The sequence below is a fragment of the Oncorhynchus nerka genome, unplaced genomic scaffold (genome assembly GCF_034236695.1).
Source record: "Oncorhynchus nerka isolate Pitt River unplaced genomic scaffold, Oner_Uvic_2.0 unplaced_scaffold_788, whole genome shotgun sequence".
NCBI classification, from domain to species: Eukaryota; Metazoa; Chordata; class Actinopteri; order Salmoniformes; family Salmonidae; genus Oncorhynchus; species Oncorhynchus nerka.
Genome location: NW_027040447.1, coordinates 196,627 through 220,517, shown reverse-complemented (window position 1 = coordinate 220,517; position 23,891 = coordinate 196,627). Strand labels below are relative to the sequence as shown.

The 23,891-nt window shown below is 54.7% G+C and overlaps 1 protein-coding gene across 3 annotated transcripts in view; it reads left to right on the top strand.

The window, feature by feature from the left end:
• The first annotated feature begins 376 nt into the window (after positions 1-376).
• LOC115115555 (palmitoyltransferase ZDHHC7-like) overlaps positions 377-23,891 on the top strand; it is a 52,275-nt gene continuing 28,760 nt past the window's right edge. The window contains exons 1-4 of one of the 3 annotated variants that reach the window (XM_065016888.1): positions 377-677; positions 1,768-1,826; positions 1,941-2,097; positions 20,984-21,307. In XM_065016888.1, coding sequence (XP_064872960.1) covers positions 20,990-21,307 — 318 coding nt within the window. In that variant the 5' untranslated portion in view covers positions 377-677; positions 1,768-1,826; positions 1,941-2,097; positions 20,984-20,989. The remainder of the gene's footprint in view (positions 678-1,767; positions 1,827-1,940; positions 2,098-20,983; positions 21,308-23,891) is intronic. The other 2 variants (XM_065016889.1, XM_065016890.1) reach the window with 2 other exon arrangements.

The window sequence follows — 23,891 nt, the reverse complement described above, 5'->3', positions numbered from 1 at the left end:
AACACGAACTAACGGAAGAGCCGTATTTACGTGTACCAGATATTCTCCCTCTGAAATAAACTGTCGCTTGTCGTACAATTTTAACACCTGGTCTGAATCGATCCTTAACCGGCTCACCCTTCTAATATCCTTTTATCAACACAGATTGACGTTTTGGGAACAGAAAACTGTATTGATAATCAATTGTTTCATCGATGAGAACATTTGCAGAATTTCGGCCAAAATCCAACTCTTTCCATCTTCTCCCACTACCGGCCACTGGGCTTCCTCTCACTACCCTATTTGGTAGTGAGAGGAAACCCCAAGCGGATGCTTCACATTTATACATCCGGTGAAATATCTGTCTCGTTCTATTTGTGGCTCTGCGAAAGGCAAGAACGACGAATACTATGCATCTGCAGAGAGGCATCACCGTAAATACTGTACGGACAATGCAGAAACCAGTTTGACTATAAATCAGCTTTGCTAAAACGCCCAATCAGGAAAAAGCTAAACCCGGAAGTAATTTATCCAGCTGTTGGTGTGTGTGTGTGAGAGAGAAACATAGAGAGAGAAACAAACAGAGAGAGAGGAGATGGTGGTTGTTTGTGGCTTTCTTTGGGATGAAAATAATACACCGTATGAAAATGTAACCGACGACATAAATCCACGTCTGGTCTCGAACAAGGAACATTGTGGTAAGAAGCGACAGATCACGTTAAGTTAGTTTGGCCAGTGAGCTTAGCTATGCTAACAGAATTGGCAGTGTTGTCACAGATACAAACATCGTATAAACATCTTTTGGTATTGTTATGCTAACCGGTTAGCTAGCTTTGATTTAGCTAGAAACAACTGTTGGTCAATTAGGGCAAAAATAACAACCGGTGTAACATGTTGTCAATGTTAACTAACGTTAATCACGACTCGTGAAGAGTGATGACTTTCTTATTTGTTTGAATGATTTGCTATAGTTCATATTTGTAGCTGGGCTTAGCTACTGTATTTGACTTAAATGTAAATGTAAATGACCATTTTAATCCGTTTAGACACCCGCTGTTGTGTGTCTGTCGCTCAAACAGATATGGCGAATGTTGTTGTGGGGAATAATCACGTTTCACACCATGAGTTACTAGTAACGTTAGCTACTAAAGAAACAATAATAAATATTCCTCAGAAAGTAGTTGATCAAATGAATTGCTAGTAGATCAGATATGACCGGTGTTCTTCTCGTAACACAGTAAATCAAAGAGACGATTGTGGACTGGATCAGAACAATGTGGTATGTGTGAGTAGTCAGTGACAGGTTATGACTATCAGAGCATGTAACAGCCTGCTAGTCTAGGCTATTTAAAGAGTGTATGGGTGTGACCGTAGCCAGGCTTTGTAGACAACATACCAGACCGGACTATTAGGAGATGAGTGAGTTTCCTCAACTGCAGAGGAAGGTGGAACTTGACTGAATGATACCCGATACTACAGCCACGGTTGTGCTGTTTCTCTACTCTTTGTTGTGTGGACAGCTGCACCTAGACATGACAGCATCCTAAAAGGCTCCCCATTCCCTTTTATAGTGTCATTTGGGATGCACACTATGTTATTCAGGGCAAGCTCATTGTGACTCTTGGCGTCTAAATGCTCAGCCTAGTTAACATTAAACCTGGCCTGGACCACATTATACACAAATGACACATTTGGCCTTTAGACTCAAGTAGTTTAATGTGTTTGTACATCCAGATAGGGGTGTGGGAGAAAGCTACATAGACACATGTGTGTTTGTGTCCCCATCAGGGAAATATGCTCTTGTGGAAGGCATAGACGCCAGTGTGCAGATCTGGGTTGCATCTGTGGTAATACACACACATACACACACACACACACACACACACACTTGGCACTCCACCATCTCACATTGCTGACACACTTCTGTGGCTCGTGGTCTAACATGGTGTGTGTCTGCGCAGGTATTTGGGCCTGGATGAGGTCTTGTAGCCAACCATGTTCCCCTGCTCCACCACAACACAGTAGACCAGAGGAGAGTAGACAGACAGTAGAATTCAATGTCATTGTGAAGAGGACAAGGTCATTGTGAAGAGGACACTGTGAAGAGGACACTGTGAGGTGAGTTACATATGGTTAGTGTGTTGTGGAGATGGCTATTAGACCTAGTTTAAATACTACTAGTTCTACACACCATACAGACAGAGGCCAGGGCTTCCTGTAAGGCCAGGGCTTCCTGTAAGGCCAGGGCTTCCTGTAAGGCCAGGGCTTCCTGTAAGGCCAGGGCTTCCTGTAGGCAAGGGCTTCCTGTAGGCCAGGGCTTCCTGTAGGCCAGGGCTTCCTGTAGGCTAGGGCTTCCTGTAGGCTAGGGCTTCCTGTAGGCTAGGGCTTCCTGTAGCCCAGGTCTGGTGTCTGTCTACTACAGTTATGTTGAGGGTAACCTGTAGCCCAGGTCTGGTGTCTACTACAGTTATGTTGAGGGTAACCTGTAGCCCAGGTCTGGTGTCTACTACAGTTATGTAGGGGATAACCTGTAGCCCAGGTCTGGTGTCTACTACAGTTATGTAGGGGGTAACCTGTAGCCCAGGTCTGGTGTCTGTCTACTACAGTTATGTAGGGGGTAACCTGTAGCCCAGGTCTGGTGTCTGTCTACTACAGTTATGTAGGGGGTAACCTGCAGCCCAGGTCTGGTGTCTGTCTACTACAGTTATGTAGGGGGTAACCTGTAGCCCAGGTCTGGTGTCTGTCTACTACAGTTATGTAGGGGGTAACCTGTAGCCCAGGTCTGGTGTCTGTCTACTACAGTTATGTAGGGGGTAACCTGTAGCCCAGGTCTGGTGTCTGTCTACTACAGTTATGTAGGGGTAACCTGTAGCCCAGGTCTGGTGTCTGTCTACTACAGTTATGTAGGGGGTAACCTGTAGCCCAGGTCTGGTGTCTGTCTACTACAGTTATGTAGGGGGTAACCTGTAGCCCAGGTCTGGTGTCTACTACAGTTATGTAGGGGGTAACCTGTAGCCCAGGTCTGGTGTCTGTCTACTACAGTTATGTAGGGGGTAACCTGTAGCCCAGGTCTGGTGTCTACTACAGTTATGTAGGGGGTAACCTGCTGCGCAGATTATTTGGTGTTGGTATTTATCAGGATCCCCATTAGCCACTGCAAAAGCATCAGTTACTCTTCAAGGATCCACATGAAACATGACATGATGCATAGTACAGAACATTATTAGTCGAGGACTGAAATACATACATTTAAAACATCACACAGTCTACATGTTAGCACACACACACACAATATCTAGGTCCAATACATAACACAGTGTAAATATGTATGAAATGGGACTGTGAAGAGACACGGCCCTATGTGCAGTAAGGTGTTATTTTATCTGGTACCCTGAGTTACCTGGGTTACCTGGGTTACCAGAGAGTTCCATGTAGTCATGGCTCGATTTAATACGGTGTGTTTCCCCGGCCTCTGTTCTGGACCCGGGGACTGTGAAGAGACCTCTGGTTGAATGTCTTGTACCCGATGAGTGTCTGAACTGTGAAGAGACCTCTGGTTGAATGTCTTGTACCCGATGAGTGTCTGAACTGTGAAGAGACCTCTGGTTGAATGTCTTGTACCCGATGAGTGTCTGAACTGTGAAGAGACCTCTGGTTGAATGTCTTGTACCCGATGAGTGTCTGAACTGTGAAGAGACCTCTGGTTGAATGTCTTGTACCCGATGAGTGTCTGGACTGTGAAGAGACCTCTGGTTGAATGTCTTGTACCTGATGAGTGTCTGGACTGTGAAGAGACCTCTGGTTGAATGTCTTGTACCCGATGAGTGTCTGAACTGTGAAGAGACCTCTGGTTGAATGTCTTGTACCCGATGAGTGCTGTACTAGGGGTGATGCTCTGACGAGGTCAGATACCTAGGCTGTACTAGGGGCGACGCTCTGACGAGGTCAGATACCTAGACTGTACTAGGGGTGATGCTCTGACGAGGTCAGATACCTAGGCTGTACTAGGGGCGATGCTCTGAGGTCAGATACCTAGGCTTTACTAGAGGTGATCCTCTGACGAGGTCAGATACCTAGGCTGTACTAGGGGCGATGCTCTGACGAGGTCAGATACCTAGGCTGTACTAGGGGTGATGCTCTGACGAGGTCAGATACCTAGGCTGTACTAGGGGCGATGCTCTGACGAGGTCAGATACCTAGGCTGTACTAGGGATGATGCTCTGACGAGGTCAGATACCTAGGCTGTACTAGGGATGATCCTCTGACGAGGTCAGATACCTAGGCTTTACTAGGGGTGATGCTCTGACGAGGTCAGATACCTAGGCTGTACTAGGGGCGATGCTTTGACGAGGTCAGATACCTAGGCTGTACTAGGGATGATGCTCTGACGAGGTCAGATACCTAGGCTGTACTGGCGGCGATGCTCTGACGAGGTCAGATACCTAGGCTGTACTAGGGATGATGCTCTGACGAGGTCAGATACCTAGGCTGTACTAGGGATGATCCTCTGACGAGGTCAGATACCTAGGCTGTATTAGGGGTGATGCTCTGACGAGGTCAGATACCTAGGCTGTACTAGGGGCGATGCTCTGATGAGGTCAGATACCTAGGCTGTACTAGGGGGCGATGCTCTGACGAGGTCAGATACCTAGGCTGTACTAGGGATGATGCTCTGACGAGGTCAGATACCTAGGCTGTACTAGGGGTGATGCTCTGACGAGGTCAGATACCTAGGCTGTACTAGGGGTGATGCTCTGACGAGGTCAGATACCTAGGCTGTACTAGGGGCGATGCTCTGACGAGGTCAGATACCTAGGCTGTACTGGCGGCGATGCTCTGACGAGGTCAGATACCTAGGCTGTACTAGGGGTGATGCTCTGACGAGGTCAGATACCTAGGCTGTACTAGGGGCGATGCTCTGACGAGGTCAGATACCTAGGCTGTACTGGCGGCGATGCTCTGACGAGGTCAGATACCTAGGCTGTACTAGAGGTGATGCTCTGATGAGGTCAGATACCTAGGCTGTACTAGGGCGTGCTCTGATGAGGTCAGATACCTAGGCTGTACTAGGGATGATGCTCTGACGAGGTCAGATACCTAGGCTGTACTTAACCCACATGACCAGCACTGAAACTAGGCTAGTTGTTGCTGTGGTGACCTGCACGGACACTGGGCTAGTTGTTGCTGTGGTGACCTGCACGGACACTAGGCTAGTTGTTGCTGTGGTGACCTGCACTGACACTAGGCTAGTCGTTGCTGTGGTGACCTGCACGGACACTAGGCTAGTTGTTGCTGTGGTGACCTGCACTGACACTAGGCTAGTTGTTGCTGTGGTGACCTGCACTGACACTAGGCTAGTTGTTGCTGTGGTGACCTGCACTGACACTGGGCTAGTTGTTGTTGTGGTGACCTGCACTGACACTAGGCTAGTTGTTGCTGTGGTGACCTGCACTGACACTGGGCTAGTTGTTGTTGTGGTGACCTGCACTGACACTGGGCCTAGTTGTTGTTGTGGTGACCTGCACTGACACTAGGCTAGTTGTTGTTGTGGTGACCTGCACTGACACTAGGCTAGTTGTTGCTGTGGTGACCTGCACTGACACTAGGCTAGTTGTTGTTGTGGTGACCTGTACTGACACTGGGCTAGTTGTTGTTGTGGTGACCTGCACTGACACTAGGCTAGTTGTTGTTGTGGTGACCTGCACTGACACTAGGCTAGTTGTGGTGACCTGTACTGACACTAGGCTAGTTGTTGTTGTGGTGACCTGTACTGACACTAGGCTAGTTGTTGTTGTGGTGACCTGCACTGACACTAGGCTAGTTGTTGCTGTGGTGACCTGCACTGACACTGGGCTAGTTGTTGCTGTGGTGACCTGCACTGACACTAGGCTAGTTGTTGTTGTGGTGACCTGCACTGACACTAGGCTAGTTGTTGCTGTGGTGACCTGTACTGACACTAGGCTAGTTGTTGTTGTGGTGACCTGCACTGACACTAGGCTAGTTGTCGTTGTGGTGACCTGCACTGACACTAGGCTAGTTGTCGTTGTGGTGACCTGCACTGACACTAGGCTAGTTGTTGCTGTGGTGACCTGCACTGACACTAGGCTAGTTGTTGCTGTGGTGACCTGCACTGACACTAGGCTAGTTGTTGCTGTGGTGACCTGCACTGACACTGGGCTAGTTGTTGTTGTGGTGACCTGCACTGACACTAGGCTAGTTGTTGCTGTGGTGACCTGCACTGACACTGGGCTAGTTGTTGTTGTGGTGACCTGCACTGACACTGGGCCTAGTTGTTGTTGTGGTGACCTGCACTGACACTAGGCTAGTTGTTGTTGTGGTGACCTGCACTGACACTAGGCTAGTTGTTGTTGTGGTGACCTGTACTGACACTGGGCTAGTTGTTGTTGTGGTGACCTGCACTGACACTAGGCTAGTTGTTGTTGTGGTGACCTGCACTGACACTAGGCTAGTTGTGGTGACCTGTACTGACACTAGGCTAGTTGTTGTTGTGGTGACCTGTACTGACACTAGGCTAGTTGTTGTTGTGGTGACCTGCACTGACACTAGGCTAGTTGTTGCTGTGGTGACCTGCACTGACACTGGGCTAGTTGTTGCTGTGGTGACCTGCACTGACACTGGGCTAGTTGTTGCTGTGGTGACCTGCACTGACACTGGGCTAGTTGTTGCTGTGGTGACCTGCACTGACACTGGGCTAGTTGTTGCTGTGGTGACCTGCACGGACACTAGGCTAGTTGTTGTTGTGGTGACCTGCACTGACACTAGGCTAGTTGTTGTTGTGGTGACCTGCACTGACACTAGGCTAGTTGTTGCTGTGGTGACCTGTACTGACACTAGGCTAGTTGTTGTTGTGGTGACCTGCACTGACACTAGGCTAGTTGTTGCTGTGGTGACCTGCACTGACACTAGGCTAGTTGTTGCTGTGGTGACCTGCACTGACACTAGGCTAGTTGTTGCTGTGGTGACCTGCACTGACACTAGGCTAGTTGTTGCTTTGGTGACCTGCACTGACACTGGGCTAGTTGTTGCTGTGGTGACCTGCACTGACACTAGGCTAGTTGTTGTTGTGGTGACCTGCACTGACACTAGGCTAGTTGTTGCTGTGGTGACCTGCACTGACACTGGGCTAGTTGTTGTTGTGGTGACCTGCACTGACACTGGGCCTAGTTGTTGTTGTGGTGACCTGCACTGACACTAGGCTAGTTGTTGTTGTGGTGACCTGCACTGACACTAGGCTAGTTGTTGTTGTGGTGACCTGTACTGACACTGGGCTAGTTGTTGTTGTGGTGACCTGCACTGACACTAGGCTAGTTGTTGTTGTGGTGACCTGCACTGACACTAGGCTAGTTGTGGTGACCTGTACTGACACTAGGCTAGTTGTTGTTGTGGTGACCTGTACTGACACTAGGCTAGTTGTTGTTGTGGTGACCTGCACTGACACTAGGCTAGTTGTTGCTGTGGTGACCTGCACTGACACTGGGCTAGTTGTTGCTGTGGTGACCTGCACTGACACTGGGCTAGTTGTTGCTGTGGTGACCTGCACTGACACTGGGCTAGTTGTTGCTGTGGTGACCTGCACTGACACTGGGCTAGTTGTTGCTGTGGTGACCTGCACGGACACTAGGCTAGTTGTTGTTGTGGTGACCTGCACTGACACTAGGCTAGTTGTTGTTGTGGTGACCTGCACTGACACTAGGCTAGTTGTTGCTGTGGTGACCTGTACTGACACTAGGCTAGTTGTTGTTGTGGTGACCTGCACTGACACTAGGCTAGTTGTTGCTGTGGTGACCTGCACTGACACTAGGCTAGTTGTTGCTGTGGTGACCTGCACTGACACTAGGCTAGTTGTTGCTGTGGTGACCTGCACTGACACTAGGCTAGTTGTTGCTTTGGTGACCTGCACTGACACTGGGCTAGTTGTTGCTGTGGTGACCTGCACTGACACTAGGCTAGTTGTTGCTGTGGTGACCTGCACTGACACTAGGCTAGTTGTTGCTGTGGTGACCTGCACTGACACTAGGCTAGTTGTTGCTGTGGTGACCTGCACTGACACTGGGCTAGTTGTTGCTGTGGTGACCTGCACTGACACTAGGCTAGGCCTATATATGCTGTCATTGTTCTGAAACATAACTTACCGTGTACAATTGTCCAGACAGCACTTTCACACCCCCATTAAAAATAGCTTTTCTGGGGTTTAAAATCATTATCTTGACATTCAAAACCCCTGTAATACACAATATGTGATGGAGCGACACACTAGGGGTCAGGTTGATTCCTGGTTCTATTCCTGTGTTGTAGTGATGGTACCAGGTTGATTCCTGGTCTTCTATTCCTGTGTTGTAGTGATGGTACCAGGTTGATTCTTGGTCTATTCCTGTGTTGTAGTGATGGTACCAGGTTGATTCCTGGTTCTATTCCTGTGTTGTAGTGATGGTACCAGGTACCAGGTTGATTCCTGGTTCTATTCCTGTGTGGTAGTGATGGTACCAGGTTGATTCCTGGTCTATTCCTGTGTTGTAGTGATGGTACCAGGCTAATGCTTGGTTCTATTCCTGTGTGGTAGTGATGGTATCAGGTTGATTCCTGGTTCTATTCCTGTGTGGTAGTGATGGTACCAGGTTGATTCCTGGTTCTATTCCTGTGTTGTAGTGATGGTACCAGGTACCAGGTTGATTCCTGGTTCTATTTCTGTGTTGTAGTGATGGTACCAGGTTGATTCCTGGTCTATTCCTGTGTTGTAGTGATGGTACCAGGTTTCAGGTTGATTCCTGGTTCTATTCCTGTGTTGTAGTGATGGTACCAGGTTGATTCCTGGTCTATTCCTGTGTTGTAGTGATGGTACCAGGTTTCAGGTTGATTCCTGGTTCTATTCCTGTGTGGTAGTGATGGTACCAGGTACCAGGTTGATTCCTGGTTCTATTCCTGTGTGGTAGTGATGGTACCAGGTGTCAGGTTGATGCTTGGTTCTATTCCTGTGTTGTAGTGATGGTACCAGGTTTATTCCTGGGTCTATTCCTGTGTTGTAGTGATTGTACCAGGTGTCAGGTTGATGCTTGGTTCTGTTCCTGTGTGGTAGTGATGGTACCAGGTGGCAGGTTGATTCTTGGTTCTATTCCTGTGTTGTAGTGATGGTACCAGGTACCAGGTTGATTCCTGGTTCTATTCCTGTGTGGTAGTGATGGTACCAGGTGTGATACGTGGTTCTATTCCTGTGTTGTAGTGATGGTACCAGGTGTGATACATGGTTCTATTCCTGTGTGGTAGTGATGGTACCAGGTTGATTCTTGGTTCTATTCATGTGTGGTAGTGATGGGTACCAGGTTGATTCTTGGTTCTATTCCTGTGTTGTAGTGATGGTACCAGGTTGATTCTTGGTTCTATTCATGTGTGGTAGTGATGGTACCAGGTTGATTCCTGGTCTATTCCTGTGTTGTAGTGATGGTACCAGGTACCAGGTTGATTCCTGGTTCTATTCCTGTGTGGTAGTGATGGTACCAGGTGTGATACGTGGTTCTATTCCTGTGTTGTAGTGATGGTACCAGGTGTGATACGTGGTTCTATTCCTGTGTGGTAGTGATGGTACCAGGTGTGATACGTGGTTCTATTCCTGTGTAGTAGTGATGGTACCAGGTGTGATACGTGGTTCTATTCCTGTGTTGTAGTGATGGTACCAGGTTGATGCTTGGTTCTATTCCTGTGTGGTAGTGATGGTACCAGGTTGATTCTTGGTTCTATTCCTGTTTTGTAGTGATGGTACCAGGTTGATTCTTGGTTCTATTCCTGTGTGGTAGTAATGGGTACCAGGTACCAGGTTGATTCTTGGTTCTATTTTATCTGCTTTACAGATTCATATTATCAACATGGGCATTACAGTAGTGTGTTATTGCCTTTTCAGAATATTTTGTATTGGAGTGGGACTGTCTCTGTTAGGGAGAACATCTGGTATTGGAGTGGGACTGTCTCTGTTAGGGAGAACATCTGGTATTGGAGTGGGACTGTCTCTGTTAGGGAGAACATCTGGTATTGGAGTGGGACTGTCTCTGTTAGGGAAAATGTCTGGTATTGGAGTGGGACTGTCTCTGTTAGGGAAAACATCTGGTATTGGAGTGGGACTGTCTCTGTTAGGGAGAATGTCTGGTATTGGAGTGGGACTGTCTCTGTTAGGGAGAACATCTGGTATTGGAGTGGGACTGTCTCTGTTAGGGAGAACATCTGGTATTGGAGTGGGACTGTCTCTGTTAGGGAGAACATCTGGTATTGGAGTGGGACTGTCTCTGTTAGGGAGAATGTCTGGTATTGGAGTGGGACTGTCTCTGTTAGGGAGAACATCTGGTATTGGAGTGGGACTGTCTCTGTTAGGGAGAACATCTGGTATTGGAGTGGGACTGTCTCTGTTAGGGAGAACATCTGGTATTGGAGTGGGACTGTCTCTGTTAGGGAGAACATCTGGTATTGGAGTGGGACTGTCTCTGTTAGGGAGAACATCTGGTATTGGAGTGGGACTGTCTCTGTTAGGGAGAACATCTGGTATTGGAGTGGGACTGTCTCTGTTAGGGAGAACATCTGGTATTGGAGTGGGACTGTCTCTGTTAGGGAGAACATCTGGTATTGGAGTGGGACTGTCTCTGTTAGGGAGAACATCTGGTATTGGAGTGGGACTGTCTCTGTTAGGGAGAACATCTGGTATTGGAGTGGGACTGTCTCTGTTAGGGAGAACATCTGGTATTGGAGTGGGACTGTCTCTGTTAGGAGAACATCTGGTATTGGAGTGGGACTGTCTCTGTTAGGGAGAACATCTGGTATTGGAGTGGGACTGTCTCTGTTGGGAGAATGTCTCACTCTGATTGCTAACGTTGCTGTACGGGTGAGAGAGACCCAGTTAGTGGTGACTAAGAAGCTGGGTCTCCTGGCTGGCTGGTTGTTCAGGGACTGTTAGTGGTGACTAAGAAGCTGGTTCTCCTGGCTGGCTGGTTGTTCAGGGACTGTTAGTGGTGACTAAGAAGCTGGGTCTCCTGGCTGGCTGGTTGTTCAGGGACTGTTAGTGGTGACTAAGAAGCTGGGTCTCCTGGCTGGCTGGTTGTTCAGGGACTGTTAGTGGTGACTAAGAAGCTGGGTCTCCTGGCTGGCTGGTTGTTCAGGGACTGTTAGTGGTGACTAAGAAGCTGGGTCTCCTGGCTGGCTGGTTGTTCAGGGACTGTTAGTGGTGACTAAGAAGCTGGGTCTCCTGGCTGGCTGGTTGTTCAGGGACTGTTCCACAGTCTGACCCATTTAGACAGGAGACAGACGCACAGAGCTGTGGTCCACAAGAGACTGGGGTGGAAGGATACAGGGAGAGGAAGGCAGTAGGGCTGGGAACTGATGGACATAATGCTTTATAGCCTCTAGACTGATGGACATAATGCTTTATAGCCTCTACACTGGACATAATGCTTTATAGCCTCTAGACTGATGGACATAATGCTTTATAGCCTCTAGACTGATGGACATAATGCTTTATAGCCTCTAGACTGATGGACATAATGCTTTATAGCCTCAACACTGATGGACATAATGCTTTATAGCCTCTACACTGATGGACATAATGCTTTATAGCCTCTAGACTGATGGACATAATGCTTTATAGCCTCTAGACTGATGGACATAATGCTTTATAGCCTCTAGACTGATGGACATAATGCTTTATAGCCTCTAGACTGATGGACATAATGCCTTATAGCCTCTAGACTGATGCACATAATGCTTTATAGCCTCTAGACTGATGGACATAATGCTTTATAGCCTCTAGACTGATGGACATAATGCTTTATAGCCTCTAGACTGATGGACATAATGCGATGACCCTTACTGTCAGGCAGTAAGCAGGTGCTGGTCAGCAGAACCAGGCAGCAGGTGCTGGTCAGTGGAACCAGGCAGCAGACAGTAAGCAGGTGCTGGTCAGCAGAACCAGGCAGTAAGCAGGCGCTGGTCAGTGGAACCAGGCAGCAGACAGTAAGCAGGCGCTGGTCAGCAGAACCAGGCAGCAGGTGCTGGTCAGTGGAACCAGGCAGCAGACAGTAAGCAGGTGCTGGTCAGCAGAACCAGGCAGTAAGCAGGCGCTGGTCAGTGGAACCAGGCAGCAGACAGTAAGCAGGTGCTGGTCAGTGGAACCAGGCAGCAGGTGCTGGTCAGTGGAACCAGGCAGCAGACAGTAAGCAGGTGCTGGTCAGCGGAACCAGGCAGTAAGCAGGCGCTGGTCAGTGGAACCAAGCAGTAAGCAGGCGCTGGTCAGTGGAACCAGGCAGCAGACAGTAAGCAGGCGCTGGTCAGTGGAACCAGGCAGCAGACAGTAAGCAGGCGCTGGTCAGTGGAACCAGGCAGCAGACAGTAAGCAGGTGCTGGTCAGTGGAACCAGGCAGCAGGTGCTGGTCAGTGGAACCAGGCAGCAGACAGTAAGCAGGTGCTGGTCAGCGGAACCAGGCAGTAAGCAGGCGCTGGTCAGTGGAACCAGGCAGCAGGCGGTGGTGGTCAGTGGAACCAGGCAGCAGACAGTAAGCAGGTGCTGGTCAGTGGAACCAGGCAGCAGGTGCTGGTCAGCAGAACCAGGCAACAGGTGCTGGTCAGCGGAACCAGGCAACAGACAGTAAGCAGGTTCTGGTCAGCAGAACCAGGCAGCAGACAGTAAGCAGGTGCTGGTCAGTGGAACCAGGCAGCAGGCGCTGGTCAGTGGAACCAGGCAGCAGACAGTAAGCAGGTGCTGGTCAGCAGAACCAGGCAGCAGACAGTAAGCAGGTGCTGGTCAGTGGAACCAGGCAGCAGGCGCTGGTCAGTGGAACCAGGCAGCAGACAGTAAGCAGGCGCTGGTCAGTGGAACCAGGCAGCAGGCGCTGGTCAGTGGAACCAGGCAGCAGGCGCTGGTCAGTGGAACCAGGCAGCAGGCGCTGGTCAGTGGAACCAGGCAGCAGGCGCTGGTCAGTTGAACCAGGCAGCAGGCGCTGGTCAGTTGAACCAGGCAGCAGGCGCTGGTCAGTTGAACCAGGCAGCAGGCGCTGGTCAGTGGAACCAGGCAGCAGGCGCTGGTCAGTGGAACCAGGCAGCAGGTGCTGGTCAGTGGAACCAGGCAGCAGGCGCTGGTCAGTGGAACCAGGCAGCAGGGGCTGGTCAGTGGAACCAGGCAGCAGGCGCTGGTCAGTGGAACCAGGCAGCAGGCGCTGGTCAGTGGAACCAGGCAGCAGGCGCTGGTCAGTGGAACCAGGCAGCAGGCGCTGGTCAGTGGAACCAGGCAGCAGACAGTAAGCAGGCGCTGGTCAGTGGAACCAGGCAGCAGACAGTAAGCAGGCGCTGGTCAGTGGAACCAGGCAGCTGGTCAGTGGAACCAGGCAGCTGGTCAGTGGAACCAGGCAGCTGGTCAGTGGAACCAGGCAGCAGGCGCTGGTCAGTGGAACCAGGCAGCAGGTGCTGGTCAGTGGAACCAGGCAGCAGGCGCTGGTCAGTGGAACCAGACAGTAAGCAGGCAGCAGGTGCTGGTCAGCAGAACCAGGCAGCAGGTGCTGGTCAGCAGAACCAGGCAGCAGGTGCTGGTCAGTGGAACCAGGCAGCAGGTGCTGGTCAGTGGAACCAGGCAGCAGGTGCTGGTCAGCGGAACCAGGCAGCAGGTGCTGGTCAGCAGAACCAGGCAGCAGACAGTAAGCAGGTGCTGGTCAGCGGAACCAGGCAGCAGGTGCTGGTCAGTGGAACCAGGCAGCAGACAGTAAGCAGGTGCTGGTCAGCAGAACCAGGCAGCAGACAGTAAGCAGGTGCTGGTCAGTGGAACCAGGCAGCAGGTGCTGGTCAGCAGAACCAGGCAGCAGACAGTAAGCAGGTGCTGGTCAGCAGAACCAGGCAGCAGACAGTAAGCAGGTGCTGGTCAGTGGAACCAGGCAGCAGGTGCTGGTCAGTGGAACCAGGCAGCAGGCAGTAAGCAGGCGCTGGTCAGTGGAACCAGGCAGCAGACAGTAAGCAGGCGCTGGTCAGTGGAACCAGGCAGCAGGCGCTGGTCAGCAGAACCAGGCAGCAGGCAGTAAGCAGGCGCTGGTCAGCAGAACCAGGCAGCAGGTGCTGGTCAGTGGAACCAGGCAGCAGGTGCTGGTCAGCGGAACCAGGCAGCAGGTGCTGGTCAGCAGAACCAGGCAGCAGGTGCTGGTCAGTGGAACCAGACAGCAGGTGCTGGTCAGTGGAACCAGACAGCAGGTGCTGGTCAGTGGAACCAGGCAGCAGGTGCTGGTCAGCAGAACCAGGCAGCAGACAGTAAGCAGGTGCTGGTCAGCGGAACCAGGCAGCAGGTGCTGGTCAGTGGAACCAGGCAGCAGGTGCTGGTCAGCAGAACCAGGCAGCAGACAGTAAGCAGGTGCTGGTCAGCAGAACCAGGCAGCAGACAGTAAGCAGGTGCTGGTCAGTGGAACCAGGCAGCAGGTGCTGGTCAGTGGAACCAGGCAGCAGACAGTAAGCATGCGCTGGTCAGTGGAACCAGGCAGCAGGCGCTGGTCAGCAGAACCAGGCAGCAGGCAGTAAGCAGGCGCTGGTCAGCGGAACCAGGCAGCAGGCGCTGGTCAGCAGAACCAGGCAGCAGGCAGTAAGCAGGCGCTGGTCAGTGGAAGCAGGCAGCAGGCAGTAAGCAGGCGCTGGTCAGTGGAACCAGGCAGCAAGCAGTAAGCAGGCGCTGGTCAGTGGAACCAGGCAGCAGACAGTAAGCAGGCGCTGGTCAGTGGAACCAGGCAGCAGACAGTAAGCAGGCGCTGGTCAGTGGAACCAGGCAGCAGACAGTAAGCAGGTGCTGGTCAGTGGAACCAGGCAGCAGACAGTAAGCAGGCGCTGGTCAGTGGAACCAGGCAGCAGACAGTAAGCAGGCGCTGGTCAGTGGAACCAGGCAGCAGACAGTAAGCAGGTGCTGGTCAGTGGAACCAGGCAGCAGGCGCTGGTCAGTGGAACCAGGCAGCAGACAGTAAGCAGGCGCTGGTCAGCGGAACCAGGCAGCAGGCAGTAAGCAGTCGCTGGTCAGCAGAACCAGGCAGCAGCCAGTAAGCAGTCGCTGGTCAGCAGAACCAGGCAGCAGGCAGTAAGCAGGTGCTGGTCAGTGGAACCAGGCAGCAGGCAGTAAGCAGGCACTGGTCAGTGGAACCAGGCAGCAGACAGTAAGCAGGTGCTGGTCAGTGGAACCAGGCAGCAGGCGCTGGTCAGTGGAACCAGGCAGCAGACAGTAAGCAGGCGCTGGTCAGCGGAACCAGGCAGCAGGCAGTAAGCAGTCGCTGGTCAGCAGAACCAGGCAGCAGGCAGTAAGCAGGTGCTGGTCAGCGGAACCAGGCAGCAGGCGCTGGTCAGCAGAACCAGGCAGCAGGCGCTGGTCAGTGGAAGCAGGCAGCAGGCAGTAAGCAGGCGCTGGTCAGTGGAACCAGGCAGCAGGCAGTAAGCAGGTGCTGGTCAGTGGAACCAGGCAGCAGGCGCTGGTCAGCAGAACCAGGCAGCAGGCGCTGGTCAGCAGAACCAGGCAGCAGGCGCTGGTCAGTGGAAGCAGGCAGCAGGCAGTAAGCAGGCGCTGGTCAGTGGAACCAGGCAGCAGGCGCTGGTCAGCAGAACCAGGCAGCAGGCGCTGGTCAGCAGAACCAGGCAGCAGGCGCTGGTCAGTGATCAGGCAGCAGGCGCTGGTCAGTGAACCAGGCAGTAAGCAGTAAGCAGGCGCTGGTCAGTGGAACCAGGCAGCAGACAGTAAGCAGGTGCTGGTCAGTGGAACCAGGCATTAGACAGTAAGCAGGCGCTGGTCAGCAGAACCAGGCAGCAGGTGCTGGTCAGTGGAACCAGGCAGCAGGTGCTGGTCAGCGGAACCAGGCAGCAGGTGCTGGTCAGCAGAACCAGGCAGCAGGTGCTGGTCAGTGGAACCAGACAGCAGGTGCTGGTCAGTGGAACCAGACAGCAGGTGCTGGTCAGTGGAACCAGGCAGCAGGTGCTGGTCAGCAGAACCAGGCAGCAGACAGTAAGCAGGTGCTGGTCAGCGGAACCAGGCAGCAGGTGCTGGTCAGCAGAACCAGGCAGCAGACAGTAAGCAGGTGCTGGTCAGCAGAACCAGGCAGCAGACAGTAAGCAGGTGCTGGTCAGTGGAACCAGGCAGCAGGTGCTGGTCAGTGGAACCAGGCAGCAGACAGTAAGCATGCGCTGGTCAGTGGAACCAGGCAGCAGGCGCTGGTCAGCAGAACCAGGCAGCAGGCAGTAAGCAGGCGCTGGTCAGTGGAACCAGGCAGCAGGCGCTGGTCAGCAGAACCAGGCAGCAGGCAGTAAGCAGGCGCTGGTCAGTGGAACCATGCAGCAGACAGTAAGCAGGCGCTGGTCAGTGGAACCAGGCAGCAAGCAGTAAGCAGGCGCTGGTCAGTGGAACCAGGCAGCAGACAGTAAGCAGGCGCTGGTCAGTGGAACCAGGCAGCAGACAGTAAGCAGGCGCTGGTCAGTGGAACCAGGCAGCAGACAGTAAGCAGGTGCTGGTCAGTGGAACCAGGCAGCAGACAGTAAGCAGGCGCTGGTCAGTGGAACCAGGCAGCAGACAGTAAGCAGGCGCTGGTCAGTGGAACCAGGCAGCAGACAGTAAGCAGGTGCTGGTCAGTGGAACCAGGCAGCAGGCGCTGGTCAGTGGAACCAGGCAGCAGACAGTAAGCAGGCGCTGGTCAGCGGAACCAGGCAGCAGGCAGTAAGCAGTCGCTGGTCAGCAGAACCAGGCAGCAGGCAGTAAGCAGTCGCTGGTCAGCAGAACCAGGCAGCAGGCAGTAAGCAGGTGCTGGTCAGTGGAACCAGGCAGCAGGCAGTAAGCAGGCACTGGTCAGTGGAACCAGGCAGCAGACAGTAAGCAGGTGCTGGTCAGTGGAACCAGGCAGCAGGCGCTGGTCAGTGGAACCAGGCAGCAGACAGTAAGCAGGCGCTGGTCAGCGGAACCAGGCAGCAGGCAGTAAGCAGTCGCTGGTCAGCAGAACCAGGCAGCAGGCAGTAAGCAGGTGCTGGTCAGCGGAACCAGGCAGCAGGCGCTGGTCAGCAGAACCAGGCAGCAGGCGCTGGTCAGCAGAACCAGGCAGCAGGCGCTGGTCAGTGGAAGCAGGCAGCAGGCAGTAAGCAGGCGCTGGTCAGTGGAACCAGGCAGCAGGCAGTAAGCAGGTGCTGGTCAGTGGAACCAGGCAGCAGGCGCTGGTCAGCAGAACCAGGCAGCAGGCGCTGGTCAGCAGAACCAGGCAGCAGGCGCTGGTCAGTGGAAGCAGGCAGCAGGCAGTAAGCAGGCGCTGGTCAGTGGAACCAGGCAGCAGGCGCTGGTCAGCAGAACCAGGCAGCAGGCGCTGGTCAGCAGAACCAGGCAGCAGGCGCTGGTCAGTGGATCCAGGCAGCAGGCGCTGGTCAGTGGAACCAGGCAGTAAGCAGTAAGCAGGCGCTGGTCAGTGGAACCAGGCAGCAGACAGTAAGCAGGTGCTGGTCAGTGGAACCAGGCATTAGACAGTAAGCAGGCGCTGGTCAGCAGAACCAGGCAGCAGGCGCTGGTCAGTGGAACTGACATAAGGTGAAAGCACCAATTTGTAAGTCGCTCTGGATAAGAGCGTCTGCTAAATGACTTAAATGTAATGTAAATGTAAACCAGGCAGCAGGCAGTAAGCAGGCGCTGGTCAGTGGAACCAGGCAGCAGGCAGTAAGCAGGCGCTGGTCAGTGGAACCAGGCAGCAGGCGCTGGTCAGTGGAACCAGGCAGCAGACAGTAAGCAGGCGCTGGTCAGCGGAACCAGGCAGCAGGCAGTAAGCAGTCGCTGGTCAGCAGAACCAGGCAGCAGGCAGTAAGCAGGCGCTGGTCAGTGGAACCAGGCAGCAGGCGCTGGTCAGCAGAACCAGGCAGCAGGCGCTGGTCAGTGGAACCAGGCAGCAGGCAGTAAGCAGGCGCTGGTCAGTGGAACCAGGCAGCAGGCGCTGGTCAGTGGAACCAGGCAGCAGACAGTAAGCAGGTGCTGGTCAGTGGAACCAGGCATTAGACAGTAAGCAGGCGCTGGTCAGCAGAACCAGGCAGCAGGCGCTGGTCAGTGGAACCAGGCAGCAGACAGTAAGCAGGCGCTGGTCAGTGGAACCAGGCAGCAGACAGTAAGCAGGCGCTGGTCAGTGGAACCAGGCAGCAGACAGTAAGCAGGTGCTGGTCAGTGGAACCAGGCAGCAGACAGTAAGCAGGTGCTGGTCAGTGGAACCAGGCAGCAGACAGTAAGCAGGCGCTGGTCAGTGGAACCAGGCAGCAGACAGTAAGCAGGTGCTGGTCAGTGGAACCAGGCAGCAGGCGCTGGTCAGTGGAACCAGGCAGCAGACAGTAAGCAGGCGCTGGTCAGTGGAACCAGGCAGCAGACAGTAAGCAGGTGCTGGTCAGTGGAACCAGGCAGCAGGCGCTGGTCAGTGGAACCAGGCAGCAGACAGTAAGCAGGCGCTGGTCAGCAGAACCAGGCAGCAGGCGCTGGTCAGCAGAACCAGGCAGCAGGCGGTGGTCAGCAGAACCAGGCAGCAGGTGCTGGTCAGCAGAACCAGGCAGTAAGCAGGCGCTGGTCAGTGGAACCAGGCAGTAAGCAGGCGCTGGTCAGTGGAACCAGGCAGCAGGCGCTGGTCAGCAGAACCAGGCAGCAGACAGTAAGCAGGCGCTGGTCAGCGGAACCAGGCAGCAGACAGTAAGCAGGCGCTGGTCAGTGGAACCAGGCAGCAGACAGTAAGCAGGCGCTGGTCAGTGGAACCAGGCAGCAGGTGCTGGTCAGTGGAACCAGGCAGCAGACAGTAAGCAGGCGCTGGTCAGTGGAACCAGGCAGTAAGCAGGCGCTGGTCAGTGGAACCAGGCAGCAGGCAGTAAGCAGGTGCTGGTCAGTGGAACCAGGCAGCAGACAGTAAGCAGGCGCTGGTCAGTGGAACCAGGCAGCAGGTGCTGGTCAGTGGAACCAGGCAGCAGACAGTAAGCAGGCGCTGGTCAGTCGAACCAGGCAGTAAGCAGGCGCTGGTCAGTGGAACCAGGCAGCAGGCAGTAAGCAGGTGCTGGTCAGTGGAACCAGGCAGCAGACAGTAAGCAGGCGCTGGTCAGTGGAACCAGGCAGCAGACAGTAAGCAGGCGCTGGTCAGTGGAACCAGGCAGCAGACAGTAAGCAGGTGCTGGTCAGTGGAACCAGGCAGCAGACAGTAAGCAGGTGCTGGTCAGTGGAACCAGGCAGCAAGCAGGCGCTGGTCAGTGGAACCAGGCAGTAAGCAGGCGCTGGTCAGTGGAACCAGGCAGCAGGCGCTGGTCAGCAGAACCAGGCAGCAGACAGTAAGCAGGCGCTGGTCAGCGGAACCAGGCAGCAGACAGTAAGCAGGCGCTGGTCAGTGGAACCAGGCAGCAGACAGTAAGCAGGCGCTGGTCAGTGGAACCAGGCAGCAGGTGCTGGTCAGTGGAACCAGGCAGCAGACAGTAAGCAGGCGCTGGTCAGTGGAACCAGGCAGTAAGCAGGCGCTGGTCAGTGGAACCAGGCAGCAGGCAGTAAGCAGGTGCTGGTCAGTGGAACCAGGCAGCAGACAGTAAGCAGGCGCTGGTCAGTGGAACCAGGCAGCAGGTGCTGGTCAGTGGAACCAGGCAGCAGACAGTAAGCAGGCGCTGGTCAGTCGAACCAGGCAGTAAGCAGGCGCTGGTCAGTGGAACCAGGCAGCAGGCAGTAAGCAGGTGCTGGTCAGTGGAACCAGGCAGCAGACAGTAAGCAGGCGCTGGTCAGTGGAACCAGGCAGCAGACAGTAAGCAGGCGCTGGTCAGTGGAACCAGGCAGCAGACAGTAAGCAGGTGCTGGTCAGTGGAACCAGGCAGCAGACAGTAAGCAGGTGCTGGTCAGTGGAACCAGGCAGCAGACAGTAAGCAGGTTCTGGTCAGTGGAACCAGGCAGCAGACAGTAAGCAGGTTCTGGTCAGTGGAACCAGGCAGCAGACAGTAAGCAGGCGCTGGTCAGTGGAACCAGGCAGTAAGCAGGTGCTGGTCAGTGGAACCAGGCAGCAGACAGTAAGCAGGCGCTGGTCAGTGGAACCAGGCAGCAGGTGCTGGTCAGTGGAACCAGGCAGCAGGTGCTGGTCAGTGGAACCAGGCAGCAGACAGTAAGCAGGCGCTGGTCAGCAGAACCAGGCAGCAGGCAGTAAGCAGGTGCTGGTCAGTGGAGCAGGCAGCAGACAGTAAGCAGGTGCTGGTCAGTGGAACCAGGCAGCAGACAGTAAGCAGGCGCTGGTCAGTGGAACCAGGCAGCAGACAGTAAGCAGGTGCTGGTCAGTGGAACCAGGCAGCAGACAGTAAGCAGGTGCTGGTCAGCAGAACCAGGCAGCAGGCAGTAAGCAGGTGCTGGTCATTGGAACCAGGCAGCAGACAGTAAGCAGGTGCTGGTCAGTGGAACCAGGCAGCAGGCGCTGGTCAGTGGAACCAGGCAGTAAGCAGGCGCTGGTCAGTGGAACCAGGCAGCAGGCAGTAAGCAGGTGCTGGTCAGTGGAACCAGGCAGCAGACAGTAAGCAGGCGCTGGTCAGTGGAACCAGGCAGCAGGTGCTGGTCAGTGGAACCAGGCAGCAGACAGTAAGCAGGCGCTGGTCAGTCGAACCAGGCAGTAAGCAGGCGCTGGTCAGCAGAACCAGGCAGTAAGCAGGCGCTGGTCAGCAGAACCAGGCAGTAAGCAGGCGCTGGTCAGCAGAACCAGGCAGCAGGGCTCTAACTGGGCCTTGTGCTTTGGGAGTTGAGAGTTCAAGGTTGACTCACCTCTGGGTGTATGACTGATGTTTTAGGGGAGACCGAGAGAAGCTTCAGAAGGATTTATTCAAAGATTCTACCACATTCAGTCCAAATAAAGTCCAATAGTTTGCCTGTGGTCCTGTCGTTAATGGACTTGACAGCACAGCAAGGGTGGAACACTATTTTGTGGAGCTGTGAAATAGACTTTTGGTAAATGACTATTTCTGATGCCTTTTCTCTCCATCTCTGTCCTCTCCTTCCTTCCAGTGCAGGATGCAGTCTTCAGGCCACCGGCAGCGTGACACAGAGCAGCACCAACCCCTGCTGTCAGCTGACGATGACCCTGAGGCTGGGGCAGGTCCTCTGTGTCCTCCGGCTGACCAGGACGGCCTGTGGTTTATCCAGGACAGCTGTGGTATAGTCTGTGGTGTGGTGACCTGGTTGTTGGTCCTCTACGCTGACTTTGTGGTCAATCTGGTGATGCTGCTGCCAAACAAGAGCTTGTGGTACTCCGTGATCAACGGAGCGCTGTTTAACTTCCTGGTCGTCATGGCGCTGGCCTCGCATCTACGGGCCATGCTGTCAGACCCGGTGAGAAGTTGAGGGGTGGGGAGGGAGCAGACGGAAGGAGAGACAAGACAGGGGAGGAAGGAAGGAGAGACAAGATAGGGGGAGGAAGGGGAGACAAGACAGGGGGAGGAAGGGGAGACAAGACAGGGGGGAGGAAGGGGAGACAAGACAGGGGGAGGAAGGAGAGACGGGACGGGGAGGAAGGAGAGACGGGACAGGGGGAGGAAGGAGAGACGGGACAGGGGGAGGAAGGAGAGACAGGACGGGGAGGAAGGAGAGACAGGACGGGGAGGAAGGAGAGACGGGACGGGGAGGAAGGAGAGACAAGACGGGGAGGAAGGAGAGACAGGACGGGGGGAGGAAGGAGAGACAGGACGGGGGAGGAAGGAGAGACAGGATGGGGGAGGAAGGAGAGACGGGACAGGGGGAGGAAGGAGAGACGGGACAGGGGGAGGAAGGAGAGACGGGACAGGGGGAGGAAGGAGAGACAGGACGGGGAGGAAGGAGAGACGGGACGGGGAGGAAGGAGAGACAGGACGGGGGGAGGAAGGAGAGACAGGATGGGGGAGGAAGGAGAGACGGGACAGGGGGAGGAAGGAGAGACGGACAAGGGGGAGGAAGGAGAGACGGGACAAGGGGGAGGAAGGAGAGACGGGACAGGGGGAGGAAGGAGAGACGGGACAGGGGGAGGAAGGAGAGACGGGACAGGGGGGAGGAAGGAGAGACAGGATGGGGGAGGAAGGAGAGACGGGACAGGGGGAGGAAGGAGAGACGGGACAAGGGGGAGGAAGGAGAGACGGGACAGGGGGAGGAAGGAGAGACGGACAGGGGGAGGAAGGAGAGACGGGACAGGGGGGAGGAAGGAGAGACTAGATGGGGGAGGAAGGAGAGACAGGACAGGGGGGAGGAAGGAGAGACGGGACAGGGGGAGGAAGGAGAGACGGGACAGGGGGGAGGAAGGAGAGACGGGACAGGGGGAGGAAGGAGAGACAAGACTGGGGAGGAAGGAGAGACCAGACGGGGGAGGAAGGAGAGACCAGACGGGGAGGAAGGAGAGACCGGACAGGGGGAAGTAGAGACGGGACAGGGGGAGGAAGGAGAGACAAGATGGGGGAGGAAGGAGAGAGACGGGACAGGGGGAGGAAGGAGAGACGGGACAGGGGGGAGGAAGGAGAGACAAGATGGGGGAGGAAGGAGAGACGGGACAGGGGGAGGAAGGAGAGACGGGACAGGGGGAGGAAGGAGAGACGGGACAGGGGAGGAAGGAGAGACGGGACAGGGGGAGGAAGGAGAGACGGGACAGGGGGAGGAAGGAGAGACCAGACGGGGAGGAAGGAGAGACCAGACGGGGGAGGAAGGAGAGACCGGACAGGGGGAGGAAGGAGAGACCGGACAGGGGGAGGGAAGTAGAGACGGGACAGGGGGAGGAAGGAGAGACAAGACAGGGGGAGGAAGGAGAGACCAGACGGGGAGGAAGGAGAGACCAGACGGGGGAGGAAGGAGAGACAAGACCATGGGGAGGAAGGAGAGACAAGACCATGGGGAGGAAGGAGAGACAAGACCATGGGGAGGAAGGAGAGACAAGACCATGGGGAGGAAGGAGAGACAAGACCATGGGGAGGAAGGAGAGACAAGACCATGGGGAGGAAGGAGAGACAAGACCATGGGGAGGAAGGAGAGACAAGACCATGGGGAGGAAGGAGAGACAAGACCATGGGGAGGAAGGAGAGACAAGACCATGGGGAGGAAGGAGAGACAAGACCATGGGGAGGAAGGAGAGACAAGACAGGGGGAGGAAGGAGAGACCAGACAGGGGGGAAGGAGAGACAAGACCATGGGGAGGAAGGAGAGACAAGACCGGGGGAGGAAGGAGAGACAAGACGGGGGGAGGGAGGAGAGACAAGACCATGGGGAGGAAGGAGAGACAAGACCATGGGGAGGAAGGAGAGACAAGACCATGGGGAGGAAGGAGAGACAAGACCATGGGGAGGAAGGAGAGACAAGACCATGGGGAGGGAGGAGAGACAAGACAGGGGGGAGGGAGGAGAGACAAGACCATGGGGAGGAAGGAGAGACAAGACGGGCGGGAGGGATGAGAGACAAGACGGGGGAGGAAGGAGAGACCAGACAGGGGGAGGAAGGAGAGACCAGACAGGGGGAGGAAGGAGAGACCAGACAGGGGGAGGAAGGAGAGACAAGACCATGGGGGGAGGAAGGAGAGACAAGACCATGGGGGGAGGAAGGAGAGACAAGACCGGGGGAGGAAGGAGAGACAAGACCGGGGAGGAAGGAGGGAGAGACAAGACCGGGGGGGGAGGAAGGAGAGACAAGACAGGGGGGAGGAAGGAGAGACGAGACAGGGGGAGGAAGGAGAGACAAGACAGGGGGAGGAAGGAGAGACCAGACAGGGGGAGGAAGGAGAGACCAGACAGGGGGAGGGGAAGGAGAGACCAGACGGTGGGAGGAGAGAGAGAGAGACCAGGCGGTGGGAGGAGAGAGAGAGAGAGGCAACGCGTCGGGAGGAAGGAGAGAGAGAGAGACCAGGCGGTGAGAGGAGAGAGAAACCAGGCGGTGGGAGGAAGGAGAGAGAGACCAGGCAGTGGGA